Source organism: Pithys albifrons, chromosome 3 (assembly GCF_047495875.1).
Source record: "Pithys albifrons albifrons isolate INPA30051 chromosome 3, PitAlb_v1, whole genome shotgun sequence".
Lineage (NCBI taxonomy): Eukaryota > Metazoa > Chordata > Aves > Passeriformes > Thamnophilidae > Pithys > Pithys albifrons.
This window is the reverse complement of record NC_092460.1, coordinates 68017995-68038384: the sequence shown is the minus strand read 5'-3', so window position 1 is coordinate 68038384 and position 20390 is coordinate 68017995. Positions and strand designations below refer to the sequence as shown.

At 38.3% G+C, this 20390-nt stretch overlaps 1 protein-coding gene across 4 annotated transcripts in view; it reads left to right on the top strand.

Annotated features, from left to right (window-relative positions):
• SRGAP1 (SLIT-ROBO Rho GTPase activating protein 1) overlaps positions 1-20390 on the top strand; it is a 136338-nt gene that overhangs the window by 79510 nt on the left and 36438 nt on the right. For all 4 annotated transcript variants that reach the window (XM_071552311.1, XM_071552309.1, XM_071552312.1 and 1 more), the window contains exons 5-10: positions 7316-7498; positions 7876-8004; positions 15078-15299; positions 16083-16184; positions 17658-17855; positions 17975-18059. In XM_071552311.1, the coding sequence (XP_071408412.1) occupies positions 7316-7498; positions 7876-8004; positions 15078-15299; positions 16083-16184; positions 17658-17855; positions 17975-18059 (919 nt within the window). The remainder of the gene's footprint in view (positions 1-7315; positions 7499-7875; positions 8005-15077; positions 15300-16082; positions 16185-17657; positions 17856-17974; positions 18060-20390) is intronic.

Below are 20390 nucleotides of genomic sequence, written 5' to 3'. Positions count from 1 at the left end.
TTCAACTCTGTATGCCATTAACTGTGTACAGGACAAGATCAGAGTGACCTTACCAAAACAAGTATCTGCAATTCTAATCTTCAGCCAGTACATTTCTCAATCACTTAAAAAAAGGAGACATGATCTTGGTTTGCCCTGATTTATAGAGGGAAAAAATTAAAAGAAAAACAATGCAGTGTTGCTATTATGAGATAAATCATTGTGTCAAAAAAAAAATCAAGCCTGTGAGTAATATGCTAGTAGTGAAAGCTCTCCCTACTATTTGGCTTTGATTTTTTAGTAGGGAATGGTGCCTTCATTGCCTTCATGAAGTATAACTTAAAATGTGAAGCCTGATTGGAATCTAAATACCTCTAAAGCCTTTGAGTGAGGGGGATGTAGCAGGCTTTTAGTGTATATGAAGAGGGTTTTATAACCTGGTTTTTCTTATCATCATTCCTTATCTCTCAAAAAAGGTCTGTAAATTAAAAACCAAGAATTAAAAACCAAGCGTTTGTGCACAAAAGTGCATTGAAGAGAATGAGAGAATAGAAGGAAAATCACTAAAAGTTAAAGTACTTGTTCTGAGGCACAGGTGTATGGTCAGTGTAAAGAAATTACATGTTTTATTTGTCACTCCTTGAATATTTCAGTTAAAGACTGCACTCATTAGGCACACAATTCAGAGGGTACATGCCTTGATTTCTCTGATGCTGTGGGACCAAGGACTGAATTAAATGCTTGTTTCAAACCCAAATGATGAAAAGTTCTACCTTCCACCTCTAACATGCCTCCCATCTCTAGCATGCCAGTCAGACCTGAGGCTCACCAAACTTGCAGACTTCTCAAGCACCATATCGCAAAACCAGTCTATCTAGAAGGATCAGGAATAAACAGGATGTTTAAAGTATTTGCCACTGATTTGGTCTGGATATTTTTAATGGATAAGTTCAAACGTAAAGTATCAGTAGTAACTGACTTTTCTTCTGGTGAAAATCTTCTATCAAATGTCTTAATCTTCTGTGTCATAGAAAATGCCAGAAAAAAACAGGTGACTTCAGGACCCATCTTTGAATATCTAGCATTGTACTTTTGCCTCAGAAAATCCTTTTTAACTTGTTCATAGGGCCACATCTACACCCTGCTCTATGAGGCCATTATGTCCATTGGTTTTGACAGGGTTTAAATCAAAGAAGTCAATAAAATGTCCTGTAGATTTTGCAAAGAAGAAACTGCTCTAAGAGAAGAAAATAAGAAATCACTGAGAAATTTAAGTGACATGCCACCTTCCACTAAGAGTGCGTTATGAAGATTTTCAATTAAAAAAGTTGCTGCTCAAAGATGTATTTTCACTTGTGAAAGTTTGACCTTCTGCCTTTTGAGAAAGAGACTAGAAAGCACAGGCTCCGAACTGCAGTGAAGTGTCAAAAAAAGAGATCTTTCTCCTTGCTTATATTTTATGTAGTTAGGTTTTTTCTCCATTTCTGCTACTAGGAATTATCAGGGAAATAGGACATTTGTACCATAGGTCGTCATTTACTCCCTGGAATAACTTAGCTTTTGTTGACTTTGGCTTGTGCCATCCTCACTAAAACTACACATCATATACAGGACTGTTGAAAAAAAAAGAAACAGAAGCAGGTGAACCCTGACTTGAGATGATATTCTTAGAACCTGTGAGCAAAGCAGGCTTACTTTGCTTTAATATTCAGAATGTTGTAAGGGAAACCTTACCTTTTCATTTTCCATCTCTGGAAATGTCACATTACATATTGGTAATGTTATGTTGCGTTAAATATTTGTATGTTTTCTGACTAGTGAAAATGCATTTTAAGACTCTGTATTTTCAATTCTGACTATTTGATGCACTGATTTTAAAATTATGACTGAAAACATCATGCTAAAAACAATTGAATAACTAAGCTTCATTCTGTATCTGCAAGTTCAGTAAACTATGAGTGGCAAGTACATTTCATTGTGCATGGCTTCTCCCTGGCTGTGCCACCACTTAATATTTTCATGTCTGCAACATTCCCAGTTCCCAGCAGTTGCATTCCTCACTTACTTCTCTCACTGCTGCGCTATCAGCCAGTGTAGGCTAGTAAATAGTCCTGTGCTTTATGTAAAGATAGAAGCTGTTGAAATTGCAGTGAGGTGTATTTTTGAGTGAGGGCAGATGGGGAAAGAGGAGCCCAGTTAGTTCTGTGCGGCCAAAGACTGGAGTTTTTCCTGGCAATTCCAGGAAGAAAAGCTGGTCAAACTGAAATCTGTAGGATTGACTTGGTGGTTTTTGTGAACTGACTGATTGACTTGAAGAGACAACAGATTATTGATTTTACAGTAGATTAGCTATGCAACAGAGAAGGCTCTCCAGGCACACTCCCTTTCCATTTCTCTGGGAAGCTAAAACACCCTTGCACTATCAGATAAGGCACTGGAATATAGCACTGGCATCTGAGTGATTTGGAATGGTAGGAAACAGAAGGTCGGCAGACTCTTTTCTTGTATTGGAGGGGGGTCTCCACTGGATTTATTTAGGGGTCAGGATATATTCATAAATGTCCTCTAAAGGAATCCAGGAGGTCACAAGTTTGCTAAAAGTACAGAGCTGTTCCAGTAATAAGGCTGAGGGCAAATGTTAAAGAAAAGTAATGTATTTCATAAAAATACATCTTCATGTCTCTCATTTGGCTTTCCAAATTAATCCTCATGGCATCATGCTTTTCACAAGCAACACAAATGTAAAGCTCTCAGAAAAATGAAAAGCAAGTGGCACAGCAGCCCTTCATTTTCCATTGCTTTATCTTACTCTTTAAAAATCTTGGTTGTTTTATTTCTCAAGGTAGTTGCTGCCTGATTTTTTTTACTTTGTAGAAATAACAGAGAATTCTCTGTAGAAAGCTAAAGTTCAATTTACTGTAGCACATCAGAGATCTGAGAAGGTGAAATCAGTAATTGTGTATTGTTAGCAATATATCAGTGACAATTCCTAAAACCACATCAGTGTTTGGCTTGGAAGTGAACAGGATGCTGACAGCAGCTAATACTGAGCCTACCCAACTGCTAGAGGCCACTGATGTGGTAAAATTGGCGTAAGATTTTACTTATTTCTTGTGTCGAGTACTAACTAACCCAATTTAGTGAAACCCTTGTGACTTCACCTTCTGATAAGAACTCACAACTTAGCAGAGACAATTCTGAAACAATTAAAACATGGTAATTGCACCAGGGATGAGCTACTGTTCCACAAAATGCCTATTTCCTGAGAAACACCATGGAAAAGCTCCTAGTTATGCAGTTTCATTATAAAAATAAAGCACCTGGGAGCACATGGTAATTTCAGTATATTTTAATTTTGTAGCATTCAGTCTTACATTGAGTTAAGATGTTTTCCAGGAAAAAAGTATGAAGGTAGAAAAGGAAAGCCAGTGCCTTGCTATGAGAACAATCCTCTCTTGTAGTCCACAGAAGTACAGCACTAATTACTGACTTGTTGATGGATTTGTGCAGATAACAATCATTGGTTTAAGTAAAATAATTATCTAGGGTCTACTCTAATGTGCCCTTCCCTGTGATAAGTGCTATCTTCTACCCTAAGCCTACTTACTGAGCTCTTACGAAAGATGCTGAAATTTTGGCACACTAAATGAGATGTTTATACCACTAAGTGAACAGTCTGTCACCTACAAGTGTGAGTGCATAGTCAGGGTACTGTAATCTTTTTCATTGGCTTAAAGTCTGATGCAGTTATCTGACAGAAATCTTAGGTTTTGCATCACTGACTCTGCAGAATAAACCTGCTAAATTAATAGGAGAAACCTTGACGTGTAATTTTAGAAAGGTATTAGTATGCATTTAACAATGCTTGTTCACTACAGTAGAGAAGTGCACCATATGTTGTAATGACAGTTCCTCTGCAAAAGTACAATCTTGCTCTCTCTTTTCAATGCATACTTGACGACTGATCAATAAGCACTTTGGGGACTAACCAAAGTCAGTTCAGTGATGGATACTCTCACAGGATAGTCTATCAGTTCAACAGTTTGGTGGACATTTGAGAAGCATTATTGCTTATTTCATCAGATTATTTGTAGTTTGAATAGCAGATCTATGAATCTCTTACATATTCACAGATCGGAGATCTACAGATGCCAGCACTCTTCATACAATAAGTCTATTTACAAGAAGTAGGCTAGCCTCTTACTGTGTTTAACAGTATCTACCAGTCTTAAAAACTCCAAGGTGAAAAGATGGTTAAGAGAAAGAATCATATAGGCAACTTAGCATGCAAATTCTAAACAAATTTGTTGAGGAAGTATGCACTGAAATACTTGGAGGCCAACTCCTTAGCTTACTGCTATTTGTTTTTCCATATGTGTCTCTCTAATGCTTTCTTAAGTTAAGTTTAGCTGCTGCCATATCAGGTTTTAAAAAACATTGACAAATCATGAAAAAGCTTTCCCCAGAGGCTTGAAAAATAATGACGTCACTAATGCATGAGATAAGCAGTGCTATCAACATAACAAACTGGACAGGAGTCAGAAGCAGATTACTGCTCTGTACAGTCTATTGATTTCTAAGCCAGTGTGGCTTGGGTAGGACAGACTTTGACTGTGAATGCTGCCAAAGAGAGGACTTCCTTTTCAATTTTAGTTATCTAGTGAATCATTTGTACTAATAACTTGTGTAGAGTTTGTTGTGAGAACATGGATGTGAGTGCCATGTAGTTCTCCCACAAAACTTGCCTTTCAATCAGTGTGTAGAGTGAGATACCTGGATTCAGTAGCACATGCTGTAAGCAAGCAGTGAGAGGAAGAAACAGTTTTCAGTGATGTGAAGTTAAAGAAGTCAGCATGGAGACATTGGTGAGAACAGGTAGTGATGCACTTGTACCCTCCCAAGGAATATTTTCTCCAACAAGGAGGCAAGCTGAAATGCCACAGCCACTGCAGGAGGATGGTTAGGCCTAGTCCCCCAGGCACTTAGAAAAGTGTTTAGAAAACTTCAGTGCTTACTCTTTTGGCAAGCAGAACAAACCCTTGATTCACCACTTAGTCAGGTGCTTTGAGATGCAGTTAGAAAACTCAGATATTATTGTTCCCTCTGCAGGCAGAGTATAAAAGAAAATAACTTTTCTAGGTGTAAGATACATGTTAACCTTGTCCTACCAACTAAAAAGTATCTAGAGCTGACACAGAGCAAAAGATAAAAAATAAAAGCAAGTGTCTACAGCTTTATGTAAAGAAACCAAAATTTAATGGAAAGACCAAAAGAGAAGGACACAACCTTGCTTTCAATTTCCTTTCCCCATAATTTTTAGTAAGAACCATATCATTTTCTGTGCTTCTCTGTTTTATTTTATAAACTGTTTCTTTAAGAAGTGCATTTCCTTTCTTTTTTAGTGTAATTCCTTTGTTTCCTTGTGGCCATATGAGTTGGACTCCCTGGGCATTGACTATTGACAGCTTTAGGAGTCAGTGTCTTTGGAACAGTGAAGGGTATAGGAGACTGAATGTGCTGTTTGGTTAAGATGGGAACCTTGCAGACCTTGTCTCTGTGGGCTTGCATTCTCTTCCTAGCCCAGCTTTGTCTATCTTCAGGTTTTTGCCTCCTCCATGCAGACTGTGAGCTGCTGGGACAGCAGCTGTTCCCAGCGGGTATGGGCAGTGTTCAGGCAGGGAGCTCTGCGCTCTGGTTGGACCTTTGAGCACAGCTGTGCTGTAAAGCAGCACCAGCAATAACACTAAGTACTGCTCCAGGCAGTTTGGATTTTTTCACCACAGAGCTGTAAACATATGTTTCTAAAAATAAAAACAGGGCCACTTTTTAATGGCCGTCTCCAACTGTTTTACCTTACTACAGGAAGTTAGTGAAGAGTTGCCTGTTTCAATTTTAATATCAATGCTATTTCATCAGCAAGATAGCATCAGTCTTAAGCAGTGGCATACACAGTTATGGTGCATAACATACATGGGTTATGCAATATTGCAGCTGTCCAAAAGCGTCTTGTCTTTCTGTTGCACAAGACTTGAAACGCGCATCAGTTCAGCCACCCACTGACACAGTGTGTAGTTGGTTTGTGTCGACTCATGCTAAGACGTGCTGCAGTGAATTTGCTGTAGCTAGCTGTAGTGTTCCCTGTGTGGATGCTCTTTAGACTGGTCTAACTACTCAGTTACAAAAAGTACACCTCTCCCAAGGGAATATTTCAGGGCAGCTTCCCAAACCAGTCTGTCTCCTCCGTGGGTCATGCAAACAGTGCCTTTGATTCCTCCCTGGCTGTGTCCTTTGGAGGAGATGTGAGTAGTTTGCATGGCCTCCACCCAAAGATAACATCTGCTGGGGAGCTCTGGCACCCTTCAAAGAAGAGTGGAGGCCTTCCTGCTTTGTTCAATGCTTGAAACTTAAGAAGACAAAACCACAAACAAACAACAACAAAACAGAGCTAGGAAAGGTGGAAAGAAGCTTTTTTTGCTGGAAGTGGGCAGAGACAGCCTCCCCCAGCAGAAGTGGGGGAGTTATGGTTGCTTACTGCCCACTACAGAACATTCGAGCTGAGGTTTTTCTTGCTTGAAGAAGAAAGGGAGGACTGGGTTAAACCAGCCCCTGTCCCTCTTTGTGGTCTGTGTAAGCATGTATTTGCATGCTGGCCACCCAAGCTCTCTCATCTGCAGAGCCAGCATGTGTGTAGAGGGAAGATAGTGGTATTAACTGTCGGGCTATGATGAAAACATCTTCACAAATTATTTATCAGGCAGCTTCTTCTTCAGCTTTCAGCTGGCTTTATGTCGCGTCTAATCTGCTGGCTGTGCAGCTGGCATGCACTTCTCTCCAGGCCATGGAACTAGCCATGGATGTGCCATCCAGCTAGCTGTGGCTGTGCTCCCAGACCAAAGCTTCCCATTTCCTCTAATTTCTTCCCCTTTCCTCAGTACTGAAGGGATCCTTCTCCTTTCAAACATTTGATGTCCACAGCCAAGCTGTTAACTTACCCCTGAAGCTAGTAATATATGAGCTAGATATGGCACTGATATAGATTTAGTTTTGTCGTTCTCTTTTTTCAGATTTTCATTCAAAGACAAGAACCCTAAAGTTTAATAAGAATGACTTTTAGTCTTTCCTATCAGCAGTGAAAGAAAAAATCCCTGTTGGGATACTATTAAATAAATCAGGAAAGAAAAATGCAACCAGAAGTCCTCAGTCTCTGTTGACAAAGAAATTTACTCAAGGTCCATGTTTATAAGAGAACTTTTTGCTCAAAGACCCTGTGATTTTTCTGTAGATACCTTTGTGTTTTCATTTTCTCCAACTCTCCTTTGACTCTTGTCTTTTGCAGGTCATGAAAACGTACCACATGTATCATGCGGAGAGCATCAGTGCAGAAAGCAAACTGAAGGAGGCAGAGAAGCAGGAAGAAAAACAGATTGGGAGGTCAGGAGATCCTGTTTTTCATATTCGACTGGAAGAAAGGCACCAGAGGCGGAGCTCTGTGAAAAAGATTGAAAAAATGAAGGAAAAAGTAAATAGTCCTTTTTTTTAGCTTCATTTAAAGTAAATTCAGTGTGGTTTTGACATTTTTTGGCATAATATTAGACAGAGAAGTCCAGCTGGGAAATAAAATTAAATAAGCTGCACATAATAAACAATCAGTGGGTTATAGATAACTTGACATAATTGCAGTTCATAGAGGGAATAGTTTATTCCCAGGGTAATTCTTACTATGTGGTTTGTCACATTTGAAACAAAATACTAAGTTTTCTCTTTGTATTACATTTGTTGTATGTGCAAGAGGCTTGCAATTAAGGTTCTTTCTTGTAAGGAGGAATATTGCCTGAATTTCTCTTGCATACCAAAATGAAGTAATTAAAATACATTAATATGCAACATCTTTCCTAGCGTCAAGCAAAATATTCTGAAAACAAGCTGAAATCTATTAAGGCCCGTAATGAATACCTGCTCACCCTTGAAGCAACTAATGCTTCTGTTTTCAAGTATTACATTCACGACCTTTCGGATTTAATTGATGTAAGTATTGTCGCATTTGTTTTTATGTTTATTCTGTTCAGGGATAATACTTTTTTATTTTTAAAGAGAATACAACCCATATAATATTGCAACCCATATAAGCAATATGGTTTGCCTATAGTGCAGTTATTATTTATAACGTTGTGTGATATAATCAGCAGATTTTCCCTTTATATTTCACAAAGTAAAGTGCCAATAAGATGCTGAACCCATTCCTTTGAAATTAGAACATTGTGTTTTCTCCCCATGTGTCAATAGAAAATGTCAGGAACAACACAAAAAAACCTAGAAATTTCCATTTTGTACTATTAAAGAATTTCCGGGCTGTAAATATTTTTACAAGATAAGCTTCTTAAATGGGCATCTAATGGTACTTAAGTCAGAAGAACCATTTCTTCCATGTTTTCAAAATTGTTAGTTTCATTTATTTAGCCACTGTATCAGCCCCATTGTTTGTACTCTCAACAGACTTGTTACTGAATTTCAGTAAGTTAATCCTGTGAGAACATCCTAGAAGGATGTTGCTATACACTGATGCTGGCTTGTGCCAGCATTTGGTCTGCAGAACCTGTACTGTTGATATTTTTACATGATGCAGTGGGAGCATCTTGCACTCTGCCATGCCCCACACTCTTCATAAGCTGACTATGTATGTGATAGAGAAAATATGGAGACAACAAGCACGAGCTCAAGAATATTCATTCACTAGCAATGTAGGGTTATGTTAGCGGGTACGCCCCTGTGGCTCATATGAAATCCTAGATATTTGAATGTGCTTCCTACTGCAACAGTAACAGATGTTATTTACAATAGTAAACAACAGTCTCATGCAGCTCTGGATTCTGATATAGCATAAATTAATGCAGGATTTGACAAGGTTTCTCATTTTTACTGACTGGAGAAGCAAAGCTTCATAAAGGGAGTAATGCCTTCTTAAGATGAATAGACTGAAATAGATGCATGCATGTGTTTTGTTATATGTCATCTAAATACTGTCAGTTTTCTTTGTCATTTCTGTTTTTTCTGTTATTTTATAAAATCTTGCCTGATTTTTTTAGTACTTTTTTGTTTTCCATTTGAACTTTTTTCCTGATTTTGCTTCATTTCTTTCTTGCTTTCCTGTAAAAGATGACAATGAATATTTTTTGTGTTTTCAGCATTTTTTTCCATCTCTATTTTAGCATCTCTTTTATTCCTTTCCTACTCACTACTGCACATTTTATCTCTTCCGATCTCTTCTGGTTTATTCTGCTGTGTCCTGTCCCTGTCTTATCTGCACCTGTGCACTTGCACAACCTGCTCCACCCATCTTGCCTGCCCGGGCAATGAAAATGTTTACCAGGATCCTGATGATCAGGGCAGAAAACTAAGGACAAGCAGTGTACCTGCTAGGGTACCACCCAAGTGAGAAGCTGACTCTACCTAATGGATGATTTTCCTGCTACTGCTAAAAGGGTGATGGATTTTTGGCCTCTTGCTAGGGCATGTCTGATACATGTGAACTTTATGAGTTCTTGTCTGCTGGAAGGAAGGGTCCCTTTCATTTTGTTCTCAGCACCCTCCCCCCTTCAGAAGATGGAAAGATGCTCATTTTGTCTTACCTCCTGCCTTCCCTTTTGGAGCTCACATTTCTCAGCGAATGTCTCCAGTGTGTGTTTTTACTTGGTCAGAATTTTATCAGGTTGAAAAACTCATCTGATTCTTAACCATTTCATTGATATCTGCAGGGTTTTCTGTAGCAGTGAAAGCTGAGAGGAGGAACCATGGGCCTGGAGCTTTACAAAGAATTATGAGGGCAGGAGTAGTGTAGCTCTCTGTGCACACACATGCAGAGACAGCACTCTTTGGAGTTAGTGTATGTAAAGGTATTTACACAACCATGAAGGCTAGAGCTTCCTAACTGTTAGTCTTTAATAAAAATATATATTCTACAATATTTAATAATGCAGGAAAATTATAACTACTTTGTGTGGCTTTTTCAAAGTCATGGACCAATGTACACAATAACATTCTTTTTGCAAAATGGCTTTAGAAATTACTCTTTCCCATGGAATTCAAACAGAAAGTCTAGCTGCCCTTTGCGTCACTGTTTTGTAAGAGTAGACTGTAAACATGTGCAACCAGAATTTGCTTCAGAGCAAACTGAATCCAGTTGTGAGGTTATTTAAATGAAGTGTCTTTCAGACATTTGTGTTTAATCAGAATATGCTGTGAAAGTGTCAGTATTTAGGCAGCATGTTTGCCACTTGACAATGGAAACTTTTTGTAAATGCAAGATCCTTGGCAAGATTTTGGAGTTGTATCATTGGAATGTGAGACATGCTTTCCAGTGGCCATATGTTCCAACAGTCCAGACTATCTCATTCTGTAATTTGTTAATGTCATGGTACAATTTGAAGTTTTCAGAGCAGTGGTGGCAATTTCAATTTTTGCCCTCTATTTTGTCATTTATCTGCCTGGTTTTCCGTGCTTTCCTGCCTGTACAGAAGAGGATTACCTCTCCTCTGTGTCTGAGTTCCAGTTAACATGGAAAGAATTTTGCCTTCCCCAAGCTGTTGGTGTTGCCCATAAATGAAACTGAATGTTTTCCTAGGTTATTGAAAAATACATCTGCTAAAAATGGGATAAATATGTGAAGGAATGCAGTAAATTGTTCAATAAATTTTTTTGTAACAGTGTGGGGGAGGTTTGTGGAACTACTCCTTTTTACCAAAAAAATACAAATTTTTCATTTGTATTCCACTGCATTTTCCATTTATGAGGGTTATATGAAAAATCCTAAATTGCAGTTCCTCATATGAACTCGATCTGAACTGTTCAACTCCTTCATTTCATCAACAGAGCTCAGGGCTTCTGACTTAAATTGATGATGCATTGCTCATCTTAAGCTCTTGTGATAAAAGCAATATAAAAATATTGCTGGAGCCTTAACTGGATGATTTAATGCATTTAGTGAGTTGAGGGATGAGATCAGCTTTTGGGAAGAAGTAGAGAGATAAACAGGATTTGATATGCACAGTGTATTTCTGTCCTCTGCATGTTGTACTACAGGAATTTGAATTTTCTGTTGAATATTTCTTCTCTGCTGACTAGATTGTTATTTGGTTCAAGTGGAGGACTGAATTAGTTGTTTCTCTTTTTTTATCTTGTGAAAAGCAGTAAAGATTGCTTTTTAACTAAACTAAGTATTCTTTATCTAGTATGTAGCATTTTTGTTTCAGATTTTGAGTTTCAGAGATGTGACAGAGTACACACTGCTGCTAATCTGACTGTTACTACCAGCGTTTGTCCATATGGCACATACTTTTTCTCATTTACTTGGAGATTTCCATGTGATTGAGGTCATTAAATTTATCTCAGTATAAGGCAGGAAAGTAGGGACCTTTCCTCAGATTTACCTTGCACTCATATGATCTGGAGAGAAATGCTGGGAAATAGTGATCAAAACAGTTTGAGTGTAGTTCAGCTGCTGGAATAAATAAAATATTCATGTGTTGGTGTTTCTTAAAACAGAGTTTCTGAATCTCTAATTGCAGTCTGCATGCTTTGGATAGTGAAGAAGTTAGGGAACATTTAGCTATTGTGAACTTAGTTTATTCTGTAAAGGTTCTTTATTAATCATTCATAGAACCAAGTTTAAAACTAGGGTAGGGTGTGTGCAGCTCACAATCTTAATTACATAAGTCCTCATAAATATGATATGTACAGCCAGATCCCTTTGATTTGAATGTGGATATCTGAGTAACAGGATGCTTAGAAGTGACTTATTCAGGGGTTAAGACTTTTTTTTAATTCCTCTCTCCATTGGCATTAGAATTTTATTACTATTCCTGAAATGAAATTAAATGAAATGAAGAGCCGCTTGGTTTGGTTGAAGCTCTGTGCTAAGCACTGCAGTTTGTTTTGCTCAAGCCTAAATATACTCTGGAGTGCAATAAAGGCAGTAAATTCTCTTGAGAATGCTTCCAATTTAATTCTAAATAAGAATAAAATTCAAATTCCAAAATTAATTTTGCATACATATCCCAAATGTATCACTGATCTCCCTCCACTTTGCTCAACCAAAAGTCTTAATGAATCCATAAATGCAATCAAACTCATAGTGTATGACTTCATTCTCTTATTTTTCATCTTCCTGTCTTACTGCCCCAACTGACATCTCATCTCTCTGCCCCCTAGAGAGAGGGCAGATCTCATCAGCCATCCAGCCTGTATACTTGGGGTGCAGAGTAGTGAACCTCTAAGACTCAGATTTATTTTGGCTACCAGTGTGGTTACTCACTTAAACTTTACAAGTCTTTGTACAAATCTACAGATTTTTCCTGAAAATCATGTAAATTTCCATGCACATGTGTGTGTGTATCTGCATACATAGGTACTTTTTTGCAACACCAGAAATGTTGGTGATTAATTTTTCTAAGCATGATCAGAGAGGATGTGGTGAGGGTAGCAGTTCAGAGGCTAAGTTTTTAGCCTCAGTAAGGAACAGACATGTAAAGTGCTGTCTCCATTATAGACAACTCTCTTTCTAACCTGTCACTAGCACTGGTAGTTTAAAACAGTACATATCTTTCTGTGTAGCTGTGAATTGGTACTGTGGTAGAGCCATTCCCCAGGTAATACGATCGTCTCCAAATTTTGTAGGAAGTGGACTATGGTCTGGCAGAAGAGTTGTGATGTCTGAGTGTTTAGTTTTGCTTTTAAAAATAACTTTACTTTTACAAATTTGATTTTGACCTAAATCATTGAAGCAAAATTCCAAATTCAGGCATGTTTAATTCTTTTTTGTTCTGCTGGCATTGGCATTGCAAGAAAATGCCTTAGTCTGGCAGGATACTACACTTCACTTGAAGAATCCTACTTCTTGTTTGAGAGGCTGTATTTGTTACCCTGTTCACCTGTCATCACTTGCCAAAGATGATCATGGGGATAGTGACTGAGTAGATTAAGGGTTAAACAATGAAGTTAATGTCACAGCATGAAGGCTGCAGTATTATATTCCAGCTTGAAAAAAGCTGCATCAGAAACCCACACTGTCACAATGTGCAACACCACACAACTCTCACTGTAAATCAATAAGCTTTCTAGTAATACTCAGATTAATCCACTAGAGCCAAAATTCAGGCTGTAGTTTTGTAACACATGGATAGTTGGCAATGCTAAACCTGGCATTGCCCTCTTTTTCCAATTTCCTTTCAGTTTAATCTTCCATGAGGTCTCTCTGAAACTAATGCACATGAAATAAAACATCTGTCCCAATTCACTTTCTTATCAGCACTTTTAGTCTGTCTTTTGCATTCAAGACAGTGAATTAAATATGAGATCTGATTTGACATAGAACAAGAGAAAAACACCAAGAGACTTTTCCTTTTAGAAACAATATTTTTTAGGCTGGAGGTCTTTGAAATATGGATGCACTTTAGTATAAAAGTTGAGTGACTGTTCCAGTAAGTGTAACACAAATTTCCAGTCTATAAATGCAAACGAGAGAGGTTAACATATGTTTGATTGAACATGACGTCTGTTGTTCATTTTCAGCAACTGTTTTTCAGGATAGCCACTGTTGCATCTGCAGTCACTACCTTGAGTGTTTGCTAGGACTGAAAGCTTAGTCTTTCTGTAAGCTTTGTTGTGAATAAAACAGCTTTCTGTTATTAGATTTCAGAGAGCAGTTTGATCATTAATCATTATGGCACCTAAGGCAAGGTGTGAAGGGTTTCTTTCCCTTCTACACATGGGTTTTAGTATGATAAATAGGTTGAAAGCTCCTTCCCAGGCAGTGGGTGCTTCTGTCTGTCTGTCTGTCTGTCTCCCTGTCTTATCTTGTCTCCATTGTTAAATAAATAAGAGGAAAGAGGGGGGAGATGATCCCAGGAGTTCTAAGGCTTTCTAATAGCTGTGAGAGAGGTACTTACGTAAACAGTGCATATTTGCATGTAGTCTGCGGTGAACTGAATTCAAATTGCTTCTTTACCCAACTCCATGCAGGGGCAGATGATTTCAGTCTACAGGTGGGTACCCAGGATGAGTGGCTGGGGGCTGAGGGATGCTCTAAAGCAGAGTGCTCTCTGGCTGACCTGACCAACACTGACCTCTGACTGGGACGAATCTTCCCTGTTCAGATAAAGAGCGTTGCTTTGTATGCAACTGCAAGCTGCCTGATGTGGCCACTACTGAAGGACAGAGAGGTTGGAGGTACATCTCCCCTTACCTGGAGGCTCACTGAGAAGAAACTGAGGATATTTACTGTGTGATGTTGGGGAAGAAAGTACAGAAACAATCAGTTGATGTGCTACTGATGTGACATTTTTAAAATATATTCAAGTGTTCTCTAAAATATTAACCAAACATGAATAATGCAAACTGAGGATGCTTAAGATTCAAGAAAAAACACAACATTTTGTTTTACGAGTTAGGTTTCAATTACATTCCATTTTGTAGGAAAAAACCCCACATAAATTATGACTTCCTCTATTTAGTAACATGATACACAACATTGTACATTGCTGCCTCTGTATAAGCATTGGAAATAAAGTGTTTACATTAAATACATTTTCACTATCAGGGGAAAGGCTGTCAGACCATTCTTGTTGCATCAAAACATTTTAGATGGATTGCCTATCCTCAAGGCATTTGTTTGGGCACAGACATGTGAAGCAGGAATTACTTCATGTTCAGTTTGGTGCTGGCATTAACTTACATGACAGAGTTATGTCAGGGTGGATTTAAATATGTGATTTGAGGTTTACAAATTATACTGAAAGGCCCACTTGAGTGTGGAGTTCCAGACCTTTTCTATGTAAATACAATACATGCACATCTCTATCTGATAACCAAACTGTCATATGTGTACACTTGATCTCTTTTCTCTGTCCTTAAATCTTTGCATCAGAATGAGGATACTAAATACTTACTGTCTTTACCCCCTGTAGTGTATTTTAATTTAGAAGGTATTTTGTTAAATACTTCAAAGACAGAAAATTTTCAGGACAGAAAATTTTAGTTATAATTGGATTGGGATATTAGAATGATGTTCCTCCTTTTAAATTCGTTTTCCTTTTATTGTTTTTTAGTGTTGCGATCTTGGATACCATGCTAGTCTGAACAGAGCCCTAAGAACATACCTTTCTGCAGAATATAACCTTGAAACTTCCAGGCATGAGGGATTAGACATCATTGAAAATGCAGTTGACAGCTTGGAGCCACGAAGTGACAAGCAGAGATTCATGGAAATGTACCCCACTGCTTTTTGCCCACCAATGAAATTTGAGTTCCAGTCTCATATGGGTGATGAGGTCTGTGCACTGACAAGTATTCCCACAGTGATTGTTTCTGTATACCAGGATACAGAATTTATTTCCTTTTCCAAAATGTTTGGTAAAATCTGATATTGCTGCCCAAGAGCCAGGGGATCAGCAGTAACATTTTGCAAAAGTGGTAGCACTGTCTTGTTTCTTCAAACTTCTTATGTAAAAACCACTTATATTGTGTATTACTCATAATGACATTGCTGCAAATTTGGTGGCCAACCTGTTCTCAGCCCAGCACCTGTCTAAGTAGTGACTGTATGCCTTTACTACCTGCCTCACTCATAAGAGTTTGTGAGTGCTATTTGAGAGCAGTTGCAGAGCCGCTCCAAATTATTCATGCTAAAATGCAGCCTTTTCCCCTTGTTCCTCCCCCATTTTATCATCTGGAGATTTCAAACATACAGGATACTCCAGTTGTGCCCTGTTCTGCTACACCAAAGGCCAGTAGCAGAGCAGAATGCAGAATCACCCATGTATGTTCATTTTTTCTGAAGATAACTCCAGGGTTTGCATTTCTGTGTGATAGAGAAGCAACACAGAGCAGCTGCACAACAAGGCTGTGCTTTGTAGTCATAAGATGTGGTATGCAGTTCCACACTGTTTAACACATAAATACTTTAAATTCAGATGGACACATTTTATTGTCTGTTTTGTTAGGTTTTAATAGTTTTGGTAGGAATTCACCTGGTTTTAAGGAGAGCAGCCAAAGACTATTGACTGGTTCTTTTAATTACTTGCATCTTACAGCTCTTTCTGATTTTTTGTTAGGTGTGCCAGGTCACTGCCCAGCAGCCTGTGCAAGCAGAGCTTATGCTTAGGTATCAACAACTACAGTCACGATTGGCTACACTCAAAATTGAAAATGAGGAGGTAAGACTTATGTCTGTAAGGGCTAAGCACTGAACACCATTTGAAGGAAGGTGCAGTGTTTTCTACGTTGTCAAATTATGCAAATGACCCTGAAATGTCACAAATCTTTATAAGCAGTTTTAATTTCAAAAAACAAATACTGGCAAATATGCTAAAGAAGATCCTCAGCTGCTTTACAGAGGTTTGGAAACTTCATTTTTAACCTGTCCATACATTCACTTTACTGAGTTCTGTGTTTTGGAGATGTTTCAGTGTAAACTAGTTAGAGCACATATTTTTAAATTCTTGTGGCAGAAAGCCCCTGAGAACAGTTACTGTCTTCTGGGACCACCCTCTGTCCTGTCCTCAAATTGCCAGTTCGATAGTACAAAGGAATTTGAATGGTCTTTTGTGGTGGCTGAGTCAAGATCTCGTAGGCTCTCAGCTATATCTATTCATAAACACGAGTAATGAATGCCTGTGATGGGAAGTGCTCACCTAGCAAAATAAGATGCATTTTTTGGTAAAAAATGGAAAAACTATTCTATTCTCTTTCCCCTGCTCTGGCAGCTAAGAAAGGCCTCCCAATGGGAAAAAATTGCACTTCTATCAGAGTTAAGGCAATGTTAAAGTCCTTCAGTTTAAATGAGAATCTGTTCCTAAATTAAAACATTCATTTCTTCATGTACTTTACCAGTAAATTTTCAGGATTCCAGTTTTTCTCATTCTAGATTATATGTTGAATGTCTATAACAAAGTATACAAGTCCATGAGACATGTTCAGTAGTCTTCAAAAAAAACCCGACGTGCATTCAGAATATACCTCAAGGTAACAAAGACAAAAGGAAGGAGAAAGATTCTTTCTGTCAGTGAAGTGAGGTGTGAGGGCATAGGGGTGCTCCATAGGTCATGTGAAGTGCTATAAGGCTGGTATAAATTGTTTTTTCTTCAGCACTCTTTCAGCTATGAATTCCTCTTCTGCAGTCTGAACATTGCTGTGCTCTTCATGATAACAAGCACTTCACAGGACTGGGTCACAGATTACTTTTTGTCTTGGAAGAACATGTTGTTCTGGCAGCCAGATCCCTCGATATACACTTTCAGTATAACTCATTCACCACATTTAGGAGAGATGACCCTCCAGGGTTGTGTATCATCTCTACTGCCTCCCAGATTAGGGATCATAATCAAATCATTTCATTTCTAATTTCAGGAAACAAATGTTTGAGTGTGGTACAAAGCCATCACAAGAGTACATCTGTGTTTGTGGGTTGGACCATGGTAAAGCATACAACTAGATGGGATACCTAATCATGTCATTCTGTTACATAGATGTCTGTTATAGTAACTTTTCTCCTTTACACATCAGTTTGCTGGGGGAATGGGCCAGGGAATTACTATGAGTAATGAGCTTCTCTTCTAAGCTATTCAATATATATTTATCTTCTACACTGTTCCTATATATATTTGGCAATTTGTGCTTTTTAATATCAGGTTAAGAAAACAACAGAGGCTACCCTGCAGACCATACAAGATATGGTCACCATTGAAGATTATGATGTGTCTGAGTGTTTCCAGCACAGTCGCTCTACAGAGTCTGTGAAGTCAACAGTCTCTGAGACATACCTGAGTAAGCCTAGCATTGCAAAAAGGAGAGCTAACCAGCAGGAAACAGAGCAATTCTATTTCATGGTATGTTGGTTGCTTCCTCATTCATGTGATACAGACCAAACACCTGAAGTAAACACTATGCAGAAGTTCCTGAAATTTATGTATCATACATAGTAATAGATTCATCTGCATCTCTACAGAAATTCAGAGAATATCTTGAAGGTAGTAATCTCATCACAAAACTCCAAGCAAAACATGACTTGCTGCAGAGGACACTCGGAGAAGGTAAATATCACACAAACTGAAAAGTGATTCCAGACTGTACAATGAACTATTTGAAATGCCAAAGGTATGCAAAGGAAAAAAATTCAAAACTTAAAGCTTAACTGTCTGGTAAACTTAGATTTAATTTTTACTAGTCATCATTTTGGTGCAGTGCTAAGAGTACACACAATAAATCAATTTTATTTCTTCAACAGATACTTATTTCCACTGCACAGATGTTTAGGCAAGTGACTATATTTGGAATGGAACTGTTGAATGAAAAATCTGGTGTCTGAATGGGAGAGCTGACACAGTCAGTGCAGGCTGATTTAAGAGCTGTGTAAAATGTACTTTTTCTATGTTACATCTTCACGATTTCTGTTAAGTTGAGGGTTTTTTAAGAGTTAAGGGACAGTGATATTTTTTAAGCATATAGAATTATCCAGGATGCATCTCTTACAATGGACTCACTGGGGCACCATTTGTAACACATGGTCATGAATGTTATTCTTGCAGCCTAAGAACTCAGTGAAGCATTTATGAAAGGTAAAAGATGAAATCCTGATCTCATTGAGGTCAGAAGGGAGATTCTTACAGGCTTAATGTTGGTTTTCTACGAAGTATTTGGGTATTGTAAATGAAAATTAATGAAAACTTAATCAATAGCTGTATACCTGTAGATTATTGCATATAAAATTATTGTATTACAAATTATGATAGCAGGGAATCATCTGTTGTCTTGAACACTCTCCACAGTATTTAAAAATAGATCTTAAAATCTAAACCAAGTCAGCAGACATCCATCATCAAATGAAGTAAAGCTGAATTAGGGCAGTAATTACTCAGGCACTATGCACAGCTCCAGCCTGCCTCTTACCAGCCCACCCAATAGGCACTTCCTCATGGACCAAAGGGAGAAGGGGAATTTCAGTACAAGCTTTGAGGGCTAGTGACACAGAGTGTTACAGACTTGAGAGGAAGTGAGATTACACCGCAAAGAGTAAGAGTCCTCTCCTGAAGGTTAAAGACTGTAATTTAAAGTTTAGACTTTAAAAGGAGACCTGTTCTCTAAATAGTGACTCTAAAAAACGTGTCAATTTATTTTCTTTTTATTGCCAAGTGTGTGTTGTTAATCACATCTCATCTTACTGGTAATACAAAAGCCTAGGTCCACAAATCCAGCTGTGGAGGTGCCTAAAGAGCTGTTAGCAGTTCAGTGGCTAAACCCTTGTTCAGGGGAAGTGACTGAGGCTGGGGGTGGGAAATAAGCATAATTTTCTTGCAAGGCTGGACTGTAGGAGATGGTAGCTGTTTTTAGACAGCTAATTACATTATCTTTCTCATGGAAGCTTTCGTTTAATAGGATTTTTATTTTGAACATGTGCATTGAGCAGTTTATTCATACAAAATACTGTGCAGCCAACAATAGTCAAAAAAGGGGAAATTTTTCCTCAGAAAGCTCACAGAAAATGTATTTGGATAAAGTGATTGAAAGGGAGAAGGATAAAAGACAACAGATTCTGTTGCCTAATACGTGCTGAGAAAAAAATAAGAAAAGAATTGTTTGAAAGGAAACCTAAAGAAAAACTTCTCAGCAGGGTGACTTAAGTGATAAATTGCCATTAGGCTCTGGGCCATTCTGCCATGCTCAGGCATGCCTGAACTGTTCTGTTTGAAGACTTCCCTCCTACCCACCAGCTGTAAGCACCAAGTAAGTTAATCTGTGTTGCCCACAGTGTTTTGGTACATATTGTTGTTCTGTCATCATAGCATAGCACATACAAGTAGTACACCAAACACACACATTTACATTCAAAGCTGATACTCAGACCAAAAGCCATCATTTTTACAGGTTAAGTTCAAGTACCTCTTCAACTGAGGCATGTCCTGCATTAAAATGCACATTCCTGGGAAGGAGGACCTGGATTCTGAAAATTCCTTGAATGGGGGTGACTGAAAGGATCAAATTGCAGTGGAATTATGAATGTTATTGCTGTAGCTAGTATAGAAATGAATTTGTAGGATGTGAACTGCTCCCCTGCTCCCCTAAAACTGCCTTTTCTGGGAGCTTTCATGTCAGCAAGATTGCATACCAATAACACATTGTGCTGTGTTAAATAACGCAGGGAAGAATGTGAGGAGAAGGAGAGGATTGTCTGAACTCTTAAGTTTTCCTTTGGCACCTATCTTGCTTTTATTCAAACCCATACAGTGTAAGTATGTAGGCTGAATAAATCCAGATTCTCATCTGGTGTCCGCAACGTTGACAGCATTTGGCTTCTGTTCCAGTTCATCACTTGCCTGCTACAGTTTACTGCTGTTTATGGACACAGCAGATATATATTCATGATC